The 21,621-nt window shown below is 28.4% G+C and overlaps 1 protein-coding gene across 1 annotated transcript in view; it reads left to right on the top strand.

The window, feature by feature from the left end:
* Window positions 1–21,621, top strand: part of LOC107441252 (uncharacterized) — a 181,461-nt gene that overhangs the window by 55,999 nt on the left and 103,841 nt on the right. Inside the window, exon 2 of the mRNA XM_071179990.2 lies at window positions 6,495–8,765. Within this exon, the coding sequence (XP_071036091.2) occupies window positions 7,581–8,765 (1,185 nt within the window). The 5' untranslated portion in view covers window positions 6,495–7,580. The remainder of the gene's footprint in view (window positions 1–6,494; window positions 8,766–21,621) is intronic.

Raw genomic sequence — 21,621 nt, 5'->3', positions numbered from 1 at the left:
TCGAATAGTACCGGAGAAATCGAATTTTAAAAATATGAATTCTTTAAATTTTGATGTCACAGGAACTATTTGACTAATTACACTCAAATTTTGTATTTTGGTGTTTTTAAATAGAACAAAAAAATTTATATCGTACAGAACAAATTTTAAGACTATTATTAAATAAAATAATAACTATGCATGAAACTTTTTGTTTTACATGGAATTATCTATAAATAAACAAATTTTATAATTGTGAGAAAAAAAATTCACTTATCTTAGAAAATTCAAGCAAAGTTTAAGAAGCAAAAAATAAAATTATCATTTAGGGGTCCAAAATTTAGCTCTCCTGACAAAACTGGGGTTGCCTTTTCCATAGGGAAATTTTGCTTCTTATTTGCTACTAAGAAAATGTCGTCTGACTTTGCTAATGATTATGATAGAACTAAATGCCTGATATTTTCAGGCTCCCGCTAGAGGGAGTACTGAAGCGTTGCAATCGCGAATTGTTTTCCTACATTTATTTTTGCTTCCCTACTTTAAACGTAAAAATTGCCTGTACTGTTATTATTACGTTTTTTATTTTGTTCGATTTCTGATTTAGAATTTAGGAGGATTGTTTTTATTCTTATTATTATTAGAATAATTCTAATTTTACTCTAAATTTTAAGATAAAGTGATTTAAATCGGTGTATGATTTTATTAACCGCTTTGAATTACGGTTAAAGATATACTTTAAATGATTTATGACTTAATTTTTGGCTTCATGCAAACAAAGTAGATTCGTGTTATAATTTTCCGAGTCTTCAATATTTGAATATTTGCACTATAAAAAAAAATTAATTTGTTCGGAATTACTCCTCATATTTAACGGTTTAAAGTCGTTTTGTTGACGATACGGTTTTTCTTCGTTTTTCATCTTAATCACAACCGAATGAAAACCGTCAGTTGAAATTCTACTTTTTGCCACGCAATTTTGCGTTCCGTATTATAACTTTACCTTTTTCCCAGTTATTTTGCGATCATTTTTTGTACTTGTTCTTACTCTTCAGCGATTACTTTATGCTGTTTGAACATCATATAAACAAACTGCTATTCGAATTTATTGTCAAGTTGATACAATATTGAAGCGAAATTCTCACTATCACAATTTCCTCATAATAAAACGCTAGAACAGCAGTATATTAGAGGACAGAGCAGGCGTTTTCACTCAATGAATTGTTCCAGTTTCGAATCCCAGCGATGACCGGTCCATACAAATTCTACCGACATAAAATATTAACATGTTGTGCGAGTAAGAATTTACTTCGGAAGGAGTTTCAAAAAGAAAACTTTTTCCCATATGGTAAGAGTCTGTTGAGACAACGAATTTATTTTTATTGCATAAACTTGTGCTTTTCCGGTAAAGATCCAGTCTGATTACGAATTTTCTTCGTACTTTTTACCGAAAAAAGTTATTCTTGCATGGTAAAAAACTATTGAGGCTACGGTTCACTTCGTAAATTTTACGGTTTTGAGCAACTAACCGAACTTCCAGTTTAAAATGGTTAATTTTTAGCAGATTTTCTTACAGTGTACACTGGTTCATTATGGAGGTAAAATAATATCTTATTTGAAGTATCAACAGAGAAAAAACATCTTAAAACCTTATTTAACGTAATTTGACATAATTTATATCAATTATGCAATTTGACATAATTTGAGAACTAGCCATTATACTTGTATGGTGAAAAATTGTTCAGGATACAGTTTACTTCGTAAATTTTACTCTTTTGCATACCTAACCGAGCTACCAGTTTGAAACTGTACATTTTTACCGGATTTTTTTATGGTGTACACTGGCACAGTGACGTGGAGGTTAAATAATATCTAATCTGAAGTATCAAGAGAGAAAAAACATCTTAGATCCTTATTTAATGCAATTTGACATAATTTATATCAATTATGCAATTTGACATAATTTGAGAACTAGTCATTATATTTGTATGGCGAAAAATTGTTCAGGATACAGTTTACTTCGTAAATTTTACTTTTTTGCATACCTAACCGAGCTACCAGTTTGAAACTGTACATTTTTACCGGATTTTTTTATGGTGTACACTGGCACAGTGACGTGGAGGTTAAATAATATCTAATCTGAAGTACCAAGAGAGAAAAAAACATCTTAGATCCTTATTTAATGCAATTTGACATAATTTATATCAATTATGCAATTTGACATAATTTGAGAACTAGTCATTATACTTGTATGGTGAAAAGTTGTTCAGGATACAGTTTACTTCGTAAGTTTTACTCCTTTGCATACCTAACCGAGCTACCAGTTTGAAACTGTACATTTTTACCGGATTTTTTTATAGTGTACACTGGCACAGTGACGTGGAGGTTAAATAATATCTAATTTGAAGTATCAACAGAGAAAAAGCATCTTAGATCCTTATTTAATGTATTTTGACATAATTTATATCAATTATGTAATTTGACACAATAATAATTTGGGAACTAGTCATTATACTTGCGCAATTCAAACCTAAACTTAAAAAATTAAATAAAAAATATTTATTTTATGTATAAAGGTATTTTGAAACATGTAGAGTTTGAAATTCTGCATTGAAGCTCTTTACATTGGATAAGTAAATAGCTTTTTTCTTACTTTATACTTCTTTCAAAAAGCGTGTTTTGCTTTTTTATGCGTTAAGAACCTTCAAAAATAAATAATATTTTTCTTTTTCCAACAACTAGTAAAGAAAAATGGGAAAATGTGAGACACGTAGGAGAACTCCATCCACTTTGTTACCATTTTCTAACACATAATAACTTATTTTTTACAAAAAATAAACAAAACGGTTTTTTTCTTTCTTTTGCCAAGACTTCCGCCACCCAATTCCACTGAATTGTAAACATGATGAGAAATCTTTATTCCTTTGAGTTTACAAGCTTCATTTCTTGTCTTAAGCACGCATTCCTACAAATCATCAAAAGCATTTCAATATTTTCTTTAAAGGAGTCAGAGCCTAATGCAAAGTGCTCTAAATAAAAAAAAGGACCACCCTAAATAACTTTTGATCTAATGATCGGATCTTCACGATTTTTTACTCAACTTTAAGGGGTCGAGGGGTGACCTCAGAAAGGCTAATTAATTACTGCAGAGGATATTTTAAGTTACGAAATCAGACACGAAAATGTACTTTCTCTAAATTAACATAACTATTTTTTCCGACGGATTCGAATTTCTGACCCCCTATGTCATAGGGGATAGTCACTATCTGGTAAATATGGTCCATATAGTTTGGTTAGGAGAGGAGTTCAAATTTTGTACCCCTTGATATAAATTTTTCTTTTTGCTTACTTCATGATGTTTCGAGAACTTTTCATGCGGATTAAAACATTTTTGCACGTATATTATAAAACTCGTTAAACTCGATACGCAAAATATAAATTTAGTAAATATTTATTATTTTATTTAATAGCATTTGAGAAGTTTTTGATTTGTAAGGTTTACAATTTTTTACATCATTTTAAGGAATGCAATTTTAAATGTCGAAATACAAAATTTGAGCAAAATCCGTTGAATAGTTCCTGAGAAATCAAATTTTGAAAAAGTCGTATTTTTGAATTTAATTTCACAAGAATTCAAATTTAAAAATTTAACGACAGATAATTAAGGGCATATAATTATCGGCAGAAGAACGGCAGAATATATTAACGACAGTTTCCGCTTAAACGTTATATTTTGCCAAAACTTTTTCGACTGTTACTAAATAAAATAATAAATATTTACTAAAAGTTTTATTTCGCATAAAATGATCTCTGGATAAAAGATTTTTATAATTTTTATTCCAAAATTTTTTAATTCGCTTAAAACATTCTTGAGATGTCCTGAAATGCGCAGAAAATAAAATTAACAAAATTTCGACCCCTCTCCTAACCAAACTATTGGGACCATATTTCTCAGATTGTGGATGCCCCCTGTATTTTTTTTTTGGGGGGGGGAGGTGTCAGAAATCTAAATCATTAAGATTGAGTTTACCATTAAGATCGAGTGCAAGAACACAAAGATCTGATCATTAGATCAAAAGTTATTTAAGATGATCATTTTTTTTTGCACACTGTATACATCAAATTTGTTTTACTGCTGTTAAAAAATATGTACATCAGTATATATGATTAAAATGGAAATAGAAGAGAAAACCGGGCTAAAACAACGGGAAATGAAATTTTTGATGACTTTCAGAATAAATTAAAAGTGTGATTGCAATGCGGATTAGTCAAAAAACCGTTCGTGCAGTGTGAAAAATTCTAGATCAAATTACAATATTATGCACCTGCACTTCGGGTGCATCATCCGTAAAATTCAATTTACCGTAAAATCCATTTTAACATTAAATATTACTTCGTAATTTTTGCATTAATACTTATTTAATTAGAGAGATTTAGTGAATTTACAGTAATTATTACTGTAGAATTACGATATACCACATTTTTTGCTCCGGTGCTTTTTCCCGTAATTTGATCCGAAATTTTTTTCAGTATAGAAGCCAGTAAATTTACAAATTGTAGAAATAATTGCACTATCAGATCAGTAAAAAAATGCATAGCTTTAATAACTTTTGAACTAACAGCACGAATTCAACGAATCAAAATAATTATTAGCCCTAGAGGGAAAAAATGTCCTCTGCAAATATCTTGCCATAACAATTAAGAATCATAACTTTTGATCTAATTATCTTATTAAGTATCATTTCGGAGATGACGGAATATTTAATTTCTAAATATGGAAAACTCGAGATTGTGCCGCAATCAAGAAAACGTGGATCCATTATTCAAAATGAAAAATAAAAAATTCTAGATCTTCACAACTCATTGCGAGAAAACACGAAATTTTGGAGGATTAATAAAGAAAATTATTTGAAAAATTTCGAAATTATTTTTTTTTCAACTTTGTATATAAGTTTTTAATGGCAGGAAATTTTATTAGTAAACTATACATATTATATTGCGTAACTTTTGTGAGCTTAAAGACAAAATCTGAAATTAAAAATTGCAACTATTCAATCGGTAAGTTGCGATTTTGACAGATGTTTTAAATAGACGAATTACTCTCTCGTTTTTCACTCTCTAATTTTTTTTATTTATAATAAAAAAAAATTTCGTCATTTAAGGGCAAAAAAATAAAATCTTAAAACTAATCATTTTATTCATATAATATGCGGTACAGTGAATCTAATAATTATTTAAAGAATTGATGACTTCGATTATACACTTATTTTTACTTTACAAATTGCCAACAAAGAAATTAAATTATCCATATCTGTTGCAAGTTAAGAAGAACCATTTTTACTATGAAAGGAGCCTGTTTGCATATAAATGCGCGTTAAATAGATGCCTAACTCTCAGCTTAAACGTATATCAACATCGCCAACTCTTGAAACGAAATTGCACAGCCTCTTTTTGCTTGCTTTCTTATTATCAACTGTGATCAATTTAAAAGTAATAAGAAATAATAAAAATTGTATCTAAAAATCGTAATATATAAACGTCTTTCTGCTCGCATTTAAAGAAACTGACTAAGAATAATGAATATTGTTCTTGCAGACGATTTTTCTTCTATAACGAAACAAAAGTAAAATTTAATTTGTTAAGTAAAATGTGACACCTTACTGTATATGTTAATGATAATTTGGTAAAAAAAAAGAGGAACATAATTCTGGTATTAAAAATTAAAATATTCATATGGGGATTTCTCCGTTTATATGATAACGGTTTATCAGAAATTCTGGATTTCAAAATAATAGTTCTTATTTCCGTATGTTTAGTAAAATATACAAAATTGAAAAGTAAATTTGAACAAATTATTGGTTTTTATGCTTTCCTATAAAGTATCGTGATAAAAGTACTAAATTTTACAATATTTACTAAATCTTATCGCATATTATAAAAATATTTTATTGTTAATTTTATCAAAATCATTACTTAAGTGCTGAGGAGCTTTGAGCGAAAAATTACCGAACTTTTTGATGTTCCCATAGAGCCTGAAACAGTAAAATTGACCATATTTTGATATTTTTAACCACGTTTTTTTCCCGGTGTTTTTTCTGTAAGAGAGACCTAAAGCAATATTTCCTATATGAATTTCCAAATACTGTTTCCATAGGAAAGATATCTTAAAACGTAATGAAATTGCCTTATTTTTAAGAGATTGTAAAAAAGCCTAATTATCGATGCCGTATTACCTATGTTTAAAAAGTTGAAAATTCATGTTTTTAATTAAGAACTATAACATTAAGTGTTTTTATAGCTTGGTTTCGAAACTGCACAAAAATATTAAGGGTTTTTCTCCCCCAAAATGACTAAATTTTGTATTTTTAGCCATACTCTTTCGTTGACACGACATAAAAAAATAGAACCTAACCTCAATATGTCCTTTAAAAACGAATGTTCTTTCTTTTTCTGTGTAATGTTCATAATAATCCCTTCTCTCTTCACGATTCAGTAGTTTTTCATCCTTTTTATTTCAGATGGATGACGCAAAAAAAGGGATGCTGGATAAGGCTGTCACCATGGTTACCAACTTCATTTTAATGCCAGTCATCAAAGATTTACAACAAACATGAATAGAGGCGAGCAAATTTTTATCATCGAATGGGGAGCCCTTCAGAGTGTGATCGTGGAAATTATACTCTCATCCTCTTGGCTCGCAATCAGAGAAAAAAAAATGTTTCTGTTTTCAATTTGAGAGATTTAGTTTCCTAAGTACCATATAAATATTGAAAATTGAGATGTATTCTACAAAAGCCGGCATCCGTTGCGACTATTTTTATTCCCTTAACGATTCGTTTAAAAAAAAAGAGTTGGCTTAAAGCATTGGATTATCTCGAATAATGCTGTCGATCAGACACTCAATCGCTATTGAGCCGTCAAAGGTTAAGTTAAAAGTCAAGCTGGAAATATAGAGGTTTGAACATGCAGTCAAAGTGCTTTTAATACTTTAAGCTGTCTATGAAAGTTATAAACGAAGATACACAACAAAAAGGAAAAAGTTCTATTTATTAAAAGTAAAACATCTTAAAGAAAGGCTCATATGAAGTAAAAAGTTTAAAAATAATTTATCCGATCTGATCTGTATCGTTATCTGAATGCAGTAAAAAGATCACGTATTGTTTAAAACAAAAATATTCCACATGAATATTACGAAATATTTCTGGCCAAGAACAAATATGCTTCCAATGTAAATACGTTCATTAAATACGAGAAGCAAAACATTCGGAATCAAAAGCAAAATAATTTTATAGTACAGTTATGAGGCATTAAATTAAACAAAGTCTGGTTACAAATGATTGAATACTTCAGAGCAATTTTCCATTGAGATTTATCCTAATGCTATGAAAATATTTTCTCATTTGCTCTGGGATTAATGACAGAAATAATTTTCTTTATTGATTAAGTATTTCTTTCAATATTTTAGTTTCTTTTTATATGTTACTAAACAAAAGAAATAGTATTTATTTATTCCATTAAATCTGGATCTACTTTACGTTAACTATTGGATACTGCTGTTATTATACTTTCTAGATAAGTTCGTTTGAAGATATTGATCTTAAATAATGGAAACTAAGAACAATGATTCTACTCAAGATGTATCAGAATGCCAAATTTCAACAAACTCTGAATCTAACTTAAACTGCCAATTAGCCTCGAAATCGAACGTTATATCGAACAAAAGGAAAACTCCAAGATACCTCCGGAACGCATCTATCAAGCTACTAACCCATCCAGTAGACAAGAACATCGCATGGAGCTTCATCCTGTCTGTTATATTCGCCGCCATATCAGTCCTCACTGGTTTTCCAACAGTCATCATGCTGACATGGTTCTTAGGTATTGCTTTAGGACTAAGAATTGTATTTGCTCGCTGTTGTGCTTACAGAGGAGCTTCCAGGGCTGGCGATGTTGAGAATCAAAGGCAATTTCAGAGCAGACAACCTTCCTGCCTCAGAGAGGAAAACTTTGTCCGACCACCTGAAGCCCTTTGGCTTCACGATTCGAGCTTCAATCTTCACGTAGCCCATTGCTTGTTCTTTCTAGACTCTGGATTCACCTGCTCCAAACTCAGAGAATTGCTGATGACGCGAATCCTCAGCAAAACTACGGATCGCGGTGGAAGAGCTTTCCCAAGGTTTCTCCAGAAAGTTGTTCCGGTTTGTAGCGGCTATTGCTGGATCGATGATGAGGATTTCTCTATAGAAAATCATGTCTTCGAAGAAAAGAAGGAAATTAATTCTTCTGATGAACTGGAAGAACATATTAGCAACCTCATGAATCAGCCTCTGCCTTCGTCTCGGCCTCTATGGGAAATTAGAGTAATCAAAGATTACGGAAAATCTAAAGATACTGTACTGGTTCTGAGGATTCATCAGGCCATCAGTGACGGGATCACTTTAGTAGTAATTTTAGGAAACCACCTTTGTGACAACCAAAAATTACTCCGGTTGAAATCCCGTTTTGGTTATAACACTTTTTTCTTGAACTTATTCCGAGCATTTTTTGTGGCTCCACTAACATTCCTAGGTTGGTTGATTTTCAAAAGGAGAGATTACAACTATTTTAATCGTCATCATAAACCACAGAGCAGAGTTGTAGCATGGTCTCATAACATTCGATTTTCTAAAGTGCTACGTATTAAGCAGGTAATGCGGTGCAGTTTGAATGATGTTTTTGTTTCCGCAGTTTCAGGAGCCGTCAGAGCTTATTTTGCAAAAAATGGAATAAATAATCCGCCAAATGTAACGGTAAGTTTATTTTTATATTCCACCTAATAATATTTTTGCAAAACTGTCTTTTCCAATCATCTGACAATTTTAATTGCTATTTATTAATTATTATAATTTTGACCTCGATGGCCGAATAAATAGTGAGAATGCATTTCTTTAAATTCTCTATTTGGCTTTATTTTCTTCAGTAGTCTAACGATTATGATTAGTTAATAAAATAAACAGCAGCTTTTAGTTTTTAAATTTTCATTGTGCTATCTTTCAATAAAAAGCGTAAATCAAATGTTTATATTTTGAAATATACTTAACATTCAAAATAAAACCTTTTTAAATTGTTCATTCCCTCACACATTAAAGCTATGAAAATACTTGTCAATGTGAATAATAGATAGAAAGAGAAACTTAGCTTAAGGAATCTTGACACTTTTTTTTCATCATTTAAAGTTTAAAAGAACAATCACGACACTTTGTCATTAGTTTTAAAAATGTATTACGCTAAAAATAGATGATGATACATCTTTTATTTTCATGTCAATTTATGTAGAGGTTTTTGTGTCAGCTTTCACGGCACGTAAAAGTAAACAATAACTTATTAAGTGTTAAACCTTTTTATTTACGTAAAATATGAACGTAGGAATTTAAATCTATTAATAATGCAAACAGAATGAAGTAAGCAATAGAAGATACTATTTTGTTTAATTTTTCTTATGTATTAATGCATACTTTATGTGTGTATTGTATTATATCAGCACTAGACATTACACATAGGCTTCATAAAGTTTTCCGTAATTAAAAATGCAAAAACTAAATGATAATCTGAAAAGAAATTAAAACTTTCTATGCAGCTTGTTTTATGGAAAATATAATCTTATTTTTTTTCCCTTTCTTTTGGAGTAAGATCATAATGAACAGGGAGAACGGGACAATTTTAGTAAATGTTAATCCAGCATAATGTCGCGTTAAAAGTAACATAATTTCGTTCTTAATGTCGAGGTAACAGATTTTGGTTACCTTTGGCTACCTATGTTTAGTTATTAAAAGATGACAATTTGGAAATGAACATTTTTTAACTCACTAATGATTCTTTTTTCGTTAACAATAAATAATATAAACCAGAATATAAGTCAGAAAATATAAATCTGTATAATTTAGAGTGAAAGAAGCATAATTAACTATTTTTTGAGCGATTTATAATGTCTCAAGATTTTAGTTGTCAAAACATCAATCTTGAATAAATTAGAATATTATCTAATTTAGACTTTATTATTCCCAGTATGATTTTAGATAATTAGATAAAATTGCATTATTTTGCACATTTTGCAAATTGTTAGCCTAAATAATATTTCTATGGTTGGGTCACGAGTCTACTCATATCATATATCACCCAACCAAGGCTATGTTCCTAGACCCGTTTTTCAGGGCTATATTTATTAGCGGCCTTGGTAAGAATGCTACGCAAGTTTGACAACTGTCAGACAAAGGTCCGACGACGTGGATAGCGTCTGAGCTGGTATCTCTCTCTTCAAACACCTCGCTTACTGTCACGCTGCTCTTACTGTCAGTAATTACAAAATAATTGAGACGGCCCAACAAAAGAGCAGGCGCAATTTTATCACTCTTCCTCTAATTCAGTGTTTCCCAAACTATGGTACGCGTACCCCCAGGGGTACGGGAATAGTTTAGCGGGGGTACGCGTTCTTATGCGAAATATCTTGCAAGAAACGAAAATTTCAAAAAAGTTTATTTAAAAACAAAGCTAGCCACGAAAATGTACGATTGCGTATTTTTCTGTTGGCTATTTTTTGCGAAGTTAACAGCTGATAATTAGTGGTGTCAACAGCCAGTTGTGATTTTTAACTTCTGCAATTTTTTTATAGTAAAAAATGCATTCATTTTTCTATTAGTGGTAGACGTTACGAAAAATTTAGAATGGATGCACTAAAGTCATAAGTTTGGGACACTGCTCTAACACTGCTCTAAATCAACATTCACTTCTTACATCAATAGCTAGAATCTGTCTTTTTTATAGGTCTTCTAGCTAAATGAAAAGTAAATTTGTAAGTAGCCTGAAAATCAAGGCTACTGACTAAAAATTATGAAAATATTGCAAATGATTCAGTAATTCTTAGTTCAAAAACGAATTTAAACTGAAAAGAGCATAAAAAAAGCGTATAAATATCTAAATCGCAAGAAAGAAACGTTTCTTTCAAAAGCGTATACTAAAAAAATCAAATAACTCGTAAATATGTACTATATATGATATAATAATTTAAATATACATTATTCTTTTATCCTTTACTGTTTGATATTAGTTGTGAAAAGATAGAATATTGAGACAGAAAATTATATGAGACGGGAAATAATATTAAATTATATCCTTCATTACATGAAATATACTTTTTTGCGAATAATATGCTATTTTCAAAACTGCTGTATGTTAGCTGGAGACACTCATAACTCAAGATAGATCAAGTTTAGCCTATCTAAAGCCTATTTTTATTCTAAAAATGGCGCAAAACGTCAATATGAATAAAAGCCTCAGTTTTCTGAAAATGAAAATCGTTTGTTTTCTAATTTTTTAATATTTAAAAACTTATTCGAATGCTTCATTACCTGGGCTTGTAAAACTAAATAAGGCGTGAGAATAAAGCATTGATTTTGATAATTATTTAGGTAGGAAAATGCCACAGAATTAGCTATTTTTAAAGTAAGTTTAATAATTTTTAAAATATGTAATTTATTTGCCCGCTCTGAAGCCTACATAATTCTTCACTGCAAGATGATATATTCAATTTAAAGTCAACGCTTTGCTTCAAGTGTGAGGCACTTAAACAGTGACTTTTTTATTTTGTTTGGCGACAGAGCTTCGAAACAATTTGTAGAATCGAATATGCATTTGTTTGTCGCCTCTATGCTTAGCACAATTATAATAGCTAAACTAATTTATAGTGGCGAAACATTATTTATAGTACAATAAGCATCGCTGAAAGATTATACTTGCCAGGAGTATAATTCTCATATTTTAACGTCCACTCGTGATCCTCTCCATTAATTACCACGGAAACCATCCCCCGACAAGTCAACAAATTCCTTTTTACAACTTTAAATGCTTTAGAGAAAAATATCTTTATTTATTGAAATTCCCAAAAAAACCGGATTCATTGTGTGCATGCAGTTTTACATAGAATTTATTCAAATTGATCTTTTTTTTTTCACTGTTAGAGTTTCGAATTATTGTCAATTGTTATTTGCTTTGAACTATACGCCTTTTTCTTTATTTTGTTTTAAAGTGTTTCAGTTCTTTTGAGTTAATGTATTCTTTCACAAAGTTTAAAGAGCAACAATGCCTTTTGTTTAATATAAGCTGTTTGCTCAGAAACAATTGTAAGTTTGACCTCAGTTTTTATTGTGAATCTATTTTTTCTATCCTTCTTAACAATTTCGCTTTTGTATTAGATCGTTTGGAAAACTGTTCTTGAGTTTCATTTTTCCTTTTTTAAAGTTTATGGTCATATTCGAATATATTACGATAATAAAGCTTACTATTTGCTTGCTTTTGACACCTTAGGATAGTTAAGGTAACCTAAATGTTTTAAAAATAAACATCTCTATATTCGCTTCAATTTTCCTTTTAAATAATTTGAAAGTTTAGAGGTATGAAAAAAATTTTCTTCTCTGAAATTGTTCTTCAATTCCTTGTTTAGTCCACAAGTGGAAATCATTGGACTGTGAATGGGGTAGCATCAACGGCGTTCTGTGATTACTGTAAATAAATAAATGACCGATCCCTTTTGTATGGTTGAGTTACAATAATCACCAAAAAAGATATCGCACACAGGAAGTAATCAATCATTTACTGAAAGGACTGAATAAGATATATATTTTCCTTCACAGTCTAAAAATATCTTTTTTAAGATCTGGGGAATTTTCAACTGCTTTTAGTGGTTAAGGTTAAATAATTTTATTATTAAAGCTATTATTGAACTATTATGAAAAAGTTCAATTTGATTGCAATATTATTTTTAAAATTTCTTGATAGTCAACAGTTACCGTAAAGTTGGGTTATTTGGGGGACACTTTTTTTAAACTGCTATTTAGAGTTATGAATATATATATATATATATATATATATATATATATATATATATATATATATATATATATATATATATATATATATATATATATATATATATATATATATATATATATATATATTTATAATATAATATAGAAATAGTATAATTTTCTATGTATCAAATATTTAATAATAAATATTTCTCACAAAATTATAGAGCTCACAAAAATTATAGAGCTATGAATGCAAATTTGAAGAAATGTATTGATGAAATTTCGAAATGAATAGCGTGATCTTACAACCGTTTGTTCATTCAATAAAAAAATAACTTTATTGATTTTCGTTAACATTATGGTTGTCTAATTGCACTAGTTTCATAAGAATCTAAATATAGTTTCCGCCATTTTAAAATTATGAATTATATTTATTTTAGCTACACAATTTACTTAAAAAAAGTTAAATAATAAATTAAAACTTAATGCTATTTTTTTTAGATGTCAATAATAATAATAATAATAAACTGCATTCTTTATTGCTGAATTCATCAAAATCTATAGTCTGCAGAATTTTCTGCTCATAGAACCACAGTTTTACATAGAAAAAAGAATCGTAAATTGTATGCCACAGCTTTAAAGATATAGTCTACGTTCATTGTAAATGTTTGTTTTGATTTTGTTGTCAAAGTTAAAATGATATTTCATAACGCTAGCGTTTTTAACTTACGTTTGCGTTTTTAACCTCCAAAAGATAAAATAATTCCTAGATGAAGTAACAAAGAAGAGACGGATTTGCTATCATGAAGACTTTATTCTATAAAGCTAGCGCGTTTTGCATGACACGGAGATTAAAACCACGAAAAGGACCCATATACATCTCGATGTTAAGAGAACTTTAACCAGATAAGTTGGAGCTTAGTTTTTTGAATAAAGTAAAGATTTAGTTTGAAGTAAAGTTAATTTTTAATACAAAGTAAGTTTAAAGTTATCGATGTACCTATTATATTCAATTATGCTTCGTTTTTGCATATAATAATAATGCTTCGGTTACCTTACGTCAGTGTTTCCCAAACTTATGACTTTTGTGCACCCTTTCTAAATTTTTCGCAACGCTGTGTACCACTAATAAAAAAATGAATGTATTTTTTGCTATAAAAAAAATTTACTAAAGTTAAAAATCACAACTAACTGTTGACACTACAAAAAATAGTCACTTGAAAAATACGTAATTGTAAATTTTCATTTCTATCTTTGTTTTTAAATCAAATTTTTTGAAATTTTCGTTTGTTGCAAGATATTTCGTATAAGAATGCGTATCCCCGCTGAATTGTTCCCGTACCCCTGGGGGTTACCACACTTTGGGAAGCACTGCCTTACGTGAATACATATTCCGTTACCCAACTAGTTATTAATGATTTGATGTTATTTTTGTTACACTTAAAACCTACTTAAATTAAAAATTACGGTACAAGTACCGTACAAAAGTCATTATTAAAAATTATTTTTACATTATTATTTTTCTCTTAATTTTGAAAACAACAGTTGGGTGTTAATCAATATTTAATTATGCGTATGGTAAAGAATCAAGTAATTCTAGTTTGCTAAGAGACGCGCAGGCAAGCACCTTAATCAATTACTACAGAAACTGTTTTTAAACTAATGAACAAATTTCTTTGAACAGTTTGAAATGTTTTGGGAAATTAATTCTATAAAATAATTTATTATTCTTTAAAGTTCTTACTCAGTGCAAAGAAATTAGTTGCTTTGGTTTTCGTAAGATAAATAACGAAAGATAAAACAAAGAATAAAACATAACGAAGAATAAAACAAAGAAAAATAATAGACATATGAAAAAGGGGGGGGGGGAAATAATAAGTAAAAAATAACAAACAACAGTTTATTAAAAATAATAATAAATAAAAAAAAATAAAAAAAATTTAAAAAAAAAAAAATCATGAAATGTTAATTAAAAAACCGGAAAAAAAGGATATAATCTTTTCTTCAACCCACACGATTATATCCGCAAAACAGACTGCTTTCTGATATTGTATCAATAAAGCCAAAGCTAAATAAATTAATACAATAGTGTGAGGAGCACTCAAAAAATTTTTTTAAAAAATAACAACAAATGAAATAGATCACAAAAAGTACAAATAAGTAAAAATAACATGTAAAAACAGATAATAAAATAAAATAAAAATAAAAAACATTAAAAAGGGGAGACTATAAAGCGAGCAGCAAAATCAGTTCAACTTACATGGACGGATATTTTTCAAGAATGATTTAAAAATGTTTTCGCAGAAAGATTGCCAGATTACAAAATATGAAAACAAAAGCGCAAATTGAGTGTAACAAGAGGGTTTTAAAGTGTCGTTCTTACTGCACTGTTGAAGTGATTTGTTATTCTGAGTTTTGATTTGTTAGTTACCAAGGATGGGCCCGAAATGGATGTGCGCAAGGTAATATTATACTGGATAATTTTAAAAATTGATCATAAATAGTTTTAGTAGATAGATGTTTATTTAAGAAAAAGTATAAAATAGAAAAGAGAAACATAAATTGCCTGTTTTGCAGATAATTTTAGCCGCGGATTTGCACGATATGGATTAGTACATAGAAAAATTATTTAAATTATCAAAGAAAAAATTCTTTCAATAGATAATTTTGACACGGATTTGCCCGAAATGGATTTGCACATGGAAAAATTAACAAAGAAAAAACCTAAGTAGATAATTTTAGCCACGGATTTGCTCGAAATGGATTTGCACATGGAAAATTTTATAAATTAATAAAGAAATTTTTAGCAAACAATTTTATCCACGGATTTGCCCGTAATGGATTTGCACATGGAAAAACTGTATAGATTAACAAAGAAAATTATTTAGTAAAGGAATTTTTAGTAAATAATTCTAACCACGGATTTGCCCGAAATGGATTTGCACATGAAAAAATTATACAAATTAACAAAGAAATAATTTTGGCAATGAATTTACCTGAAATGGATTTGCACATGGGAAAATCATAAAAATTAACAAAAAAATGTTTAATAAATATATCCACCAAAATATACGATTAATTCAATGATTTTATATAAAATTTTATTACATTAGTTGGGTATCCATTGTTTTTTATCAGATTTTGAAAGAGTTTATCGATTTGTTTTTTGGATAAATAAATATTACTACATATTCTTTTAATTCTGTTCATTTCATTAAAAGTGGTATTTAAATAGATGCTCCTAGAAACATTAGAATTCCAAGTAACTAGTTTATTAATATTAAAATTAAAATCATTTCTTTTATCGTATAAATCAACAAAGCAGATATTTTCAACTTTCATAATACCCAAATCCAAAAAATTGAAATTAATGTTATCATCATATATATATATATATATATATATATATATATATATATATATATATATATATATATATATATATATATATATATATATATATATATATATATATATATATATATATATATATATATATATATATATATATATATGAATGATCTGAAACTAATCAATAAATGCCTTTGAAAGCCAAAAACGGTTCGGTGTCTTTCTTCCTGAAATTATTTTCTTCAAAAACAAAGATCTGAATTGTTTTTGTTTACGTATGATAAATTTGGTATTGAAATAAAGATCATTTTTCTATTTCAGTAGTCTGAAACTAATCAAAAAAAATTTTTTGTAAGTTCAAAACGTTTTGGAGTTTTATTATTTTTCTAAAACCGAGATCTGAATAGTTCATTGTTTACGTGAGATATGCTTGATATTAAAATAAAGATATTTCATCGATTTCAATGTAATTTGTTGTTTTGACATTCACAGATTTGAAATGGAGATATTTGTATTCTTTAAATTATGCTCTCTTATTTCAGTTTCAAAAAGTTTCTGCTATTTTGCAATAATCCTGAATAAATATTTTTTTTGAAATTTTATTATCTTGAAGCATTCTAAAATATTAGAACTATATTTTTAGACTATAGTTGAGAGTCGAAAAGCTGAAACCGACAAATAACAAACTACAATCAAAGGTATGTTTATTTAGAAAAATATGGTTTTAGTCAGATTTTGTAATCTAAAATGTTATTTGCAGAAATAAATTAACGTATTTAAGATATACCTTTTAATTTTTCCAATTTGGAGCAATTAATCTGTTGCTTTATATTCCATTCCTGACCGGTGCTTTACAGAAGAGAAAAAGATCATTAGATTAGAAGTTATGCCCACAAATAAGAAGAAAGAAAGAAATTCTTTCTTTCGTTATAAAAATGCTGTAGTGCTTCATTGACTGCAGTTTACAAATTGATTTTCTTTACGAAAGCTCACTGAAAAAAAAAGTATTAGTTAATTTTTCAAATATTTTTTTCAGATTTCAGCAACACATCTGAAAGGAAAACTTAACTATCAGATGAATTTTATTTGTGCGAAAGCGCGTCTATTTTAAAAACTTCCTGAAAAAATCGAACTTTTGCAATACCAAAACGTAAATGCCATATTTAATATCTAGGCTTTCTTATTTTATCGCTAGCTTATTTATTCCGGGTGTTATTAGGCTTAAGAGTTAAAATGCTTTAAAAGCAATGTTTCCGTATAATTTAAATGATGAATTTTACCATTTCTATTTCGAAATGTTCTATTTTAATGCAATATTGTACACGATTTATAAATAATTTATATTTTATTCTTGTTAATATTTTATATACCGCTTCTTTACCGAAACGTTTCTTTTATTTCTATATGTAATAAAACAGAAATTCGCACTTTTATATCATTTGGAAATAAAATCCTCAACCTTAATTTTTGTTTTCATATTTCGATTCATTACGCCTCGTTTTCTCGTTATGGTTTCTACTTTTGTTGGAAAATACAAATAATTCTTTTGCTTATTGAGTGCTTGCTTTCTATGTTATATGGTTATAAAATACGATAAAAAAGTTTTGCGAGCATATATAATATTTTCCAAGCCATTTTTATTGAAATTGTTTATGTTTCTATTGTGTTTTAAGAGAAGTTTGATTCTTTTTTTTTATTTTCCTTCGTTTTTTCTTTCAATTGCTATTCTGAGAGCGAAATTAAACTTTTTAATTTAAGTATACTCTAACTTAGATGTTTTGCTTATTTGGTATTTCTGTTATTTCAGCTTACTTACAACTTTGGGTTTCATTTTTCAAAATAAATCTTCTCTTTTTCCCAAAAGTAATTTTAGTGGCATTTATAGCAATTTTCTTTTGAAAGTATAATAGGAAATTTTTCTTGAAGCTCTCTTACAAGAAAAGCTATTTTCAATATTATTAACATAATAAAAAGGCCTTGTTGAATAAATTCGCTCTCTAGCTCGAAAAGAAGTGAAATTCCGTTTCCAACTATCGCATGACTGAACCTCTTTGATGAATTAAGACAGTTTTTGGTTTATGTTTTTCCGAAAGTAGTGAATGTGTAAATTCAAAATGCCTAGTGCATATTTTTAAAACTCGTTCAGTTCTTCTTGTTATAAAAATGTCATTTAATGATAAAATTTTGATTTTTTGTTATTTCAGAATAAAAGCATTAAATTGTAATTTATCTTCAAAATTCCTTTGTTATGTGGCATCTTCAAAATATTTTTCGTTTACATTTGGAATAAAATAATTTTACACAAAAGAATATCGCTTTTTTGTGTTTGAGTTTTTTACTATTTTTTATGAAATAGAGAAAAATCTAATATATATAATTCTCTTACGTGGCTCCCACATTTTGGCTGTGTTTCTTTTCCGCCGGTGGCAACATTTGCTTTGTTTTATTTACGTTACTATTTCTCTTACACGGCGACAAAAAAAAGCCTCATTACAGCTCCCCGAATGGCAACGCTGGAAAATCGACCAATAATTGCCGCTAAAAATGTCACATGCCAAATCTAGCTGAGGTGCTTAAACATATAGCGCTTTTAAAAACGGAAACTGAAATAACCAGGCTGCGGCAATCTCATACTATTAAGCTAGGCAGAAGTGAGTAGTCTTTGTCGATAGATCTCTATTTTAGTATTTTGTCGAAAGCGCCTTTTTTCACGAATTTATATATTACGAATTTATTTGACGATTATTGATTTATATCACGAATTATACTACATTATTACAGCACAATTCTAATAGGTTTAACGAATTACATGTCATTTATTTGATATCAAATTTATTTTAATGACTTAGTATTTACTAAAAATATGTAATTTTTAAAAAAAAAAAAAGTTGTTATATGGATTTGAATGATTGTTTTGAATTCTTAGAATTTTGTGCATTTGCAATGTACCTAAGATAGTAGCGAGTGAAGCGAGCTTGGTTTGCGAGGCAAACCATATCAGATTGCGTAGCAATTTTCGGGGGTTAGCGAGCGTTAGCGAGCAGGGGACGCAGCCCACTAGTACTTAATAATTATGATAACTTCAAAAAAATTGAATAATATCTTTGACAAAAAATGATAACTTGAACAAAAATTAAATCCATTTGGAGGTTATGCTGCGCGCAAAATAAAAAACGGACGACTCTGAATAACTTTTGATTTAGTGATCGGATGTTCACTTTCTAGGATTTAATCTTAATGGTTCGAGCTGGTGATTGCAGATATGCTAATTAATTAAAGCAATCGATATTTTAGGTAAAGAAATCAGACTCAAAAACTTACTTTCTTTGAATAAAACATATCTTTTTCTTTGGTGGATACGGTACTGTGACTCCCGAAATATAGGAGGTAGCCGCAATCTGGGAAATATGGTACCAATAGTGCAGACAAGAGAACAAAGTAAAGTTTGGAACTTTTAATGTAAATTTTACTTTTTGCTCACTTCACCATATCGCCAGAACTTTTTTTGCGAATGGAGAAAATTTTGAACTCAATAATAAAATTCATTTATCTATAAATAATTTCACGCAAGATAAAACTTTTTATAAATATTTATTATTTTTCATTATTTCATTTAATAATAGCATACAATAAGGTATAAAATTTTTAACATCATTTTAACGAATGTAATTTTAAATGATAAAATGCAAAATTAAAGCAAAGTCGGTTGAATAGTTCCTGAGAAATCGAATTTTGAAAAAGTCGTATTTTTAAATTTGATTTCTCTGGAATTCAAATTTAAAAATTTAACGACAGATAATTAACGGCATATAATTATCGGCAGAATAAATTAACGACAGATTCCACATATAAACGTTATATTTTGCCAAAACGTTTTAGATCAGTTGAAATATTCCTGAGAAATTGAATTTTTAAATTTAATTATTTTAATGTAGCATATTTTAAATTATGCATCTTCAGTTCTTATTAATATTTCAATTCTCGTTTTGTAAAATATTTTTTTTTTAAATTAATTCTTTAAATGTTGATGATAAATACCTGAAAACATATATTTATGAAACACATGTTGTTTTTTTTTTGTATCCTGGCTACAGTTCTTTGTTTCTTCCCTGACTTTAATTTAACTATTAGTTTTAGTACATTGTGAAAAATTCCAGAATAAGTTACGTTAAAAAGTACCGACACTTTTTACCTTAAAATCCCATTTAACTAAACATTTACGGAACAAAAATCCGAAATACCGTAATTTTTAAAGTAATCAATACCGTAAATCACTAAATCACTCTAATTAAATAAATATTGATGTAAAAATTATAATAATCTCTAATAATAATGTCTGGGCAAATTACCCTTAGAATGAACACATCGATTTCCCTCACGTTTTTTTTCCTCATTTCTTCTTTAATTGAAAAACTTTCCCAAACGTTTTATCAACCTCCCAACTCTCCCCCCTCTCTTTGATATGCAGAATTTCAGCTCAGTACCAAAACCAGTTCTTTAATTCATTTTGTTTTTGTTAAAAGTATTTTGAAGAACTTTTCATGGTGCAATTATTAAAGATGCAATTATTAAACGTCATAAACACGAAACTTCTCTGGTATTTTCATGCATAAAGTTCACACCAAAGCAAACTGGTTCATACCCAAGAGATGTAATCAATTTTGTCAATAACACATTTGTGAGTCGTATACTTTTGTTATTAAGTTAAAAATTAAAACATTGCTGACTATGGATCTTAGTTTATAAAAAAGAAACTTCAAGGACATTTACTCAAATGAAAAAATTTTTTTTGACTTAACTGCAACATTTTTGCAAATAATTTGAGCTGCCTTTAAGAGATTTTGTTTTAACAAATACACTTATAACAATCGTTTTTTCCGGTACAAATATTATTTTTAATAGATAAGTGTAATATTCATCTCATTAAATTCAGCCATCAGAAACAATCCTACAAGATTAAACATGCATGAGCTATATTAATTAATTTAATTTTAATTAATCTAATTTTAATTATTTTTATAAAATTTTAATTATTTATAATTTTTATTTTTTTAATCATTTTTAAATAGTTTATAATTGTTTAATTATTTTATTATTATTTATAACTATTTACTCATTTTTTATCATTTTCCAAACTCCCAATTATTGTTTTATTACTTTTTTGAAGATTTTAAATTGTTTAATAGGTTTCGAAGAAAATTTGTGAATTAATTTTTTATGCTTATTAAATTGTTCAACAGCACAAATTGTTTTTATAAAATTACAATTAAAAATTATAGTCATGAAAAATGTTAAGCTTTAATATTAGGCAGAATTGGATAAACCTTGTTTGATAACCTCCCTTCTTCATTTTACATGAATGAGTTTCCCAGTTTTGTGCAGGAAAACATTTTTCTAGAAAGAGATATAATCAACATTCTTAATGGAACATTCTTAATTAAATATAACATTC

This window comes from Parasteatoda tepidariorum, chromosome 1 (genome assembly GCF_982258835.1).
Source record: "Parasteatoda tepidariorum strain Cologne lab strain chromosome 1, Ptep-v5.0, whole genome shotgun sequence".
Classification (NCBI taxonomy): domain Eukaryota; kingdom Metazoa; phylum Arthropoda; class Arachnida; order Araneae; family Theridiidae; genus Parasteatoda; species Parasteatoda tepidariorum.
Note: the sequence above shows the minus strand (reverse complement) of the source record. Positions and strands in the feature narration are given on the sequence as shown.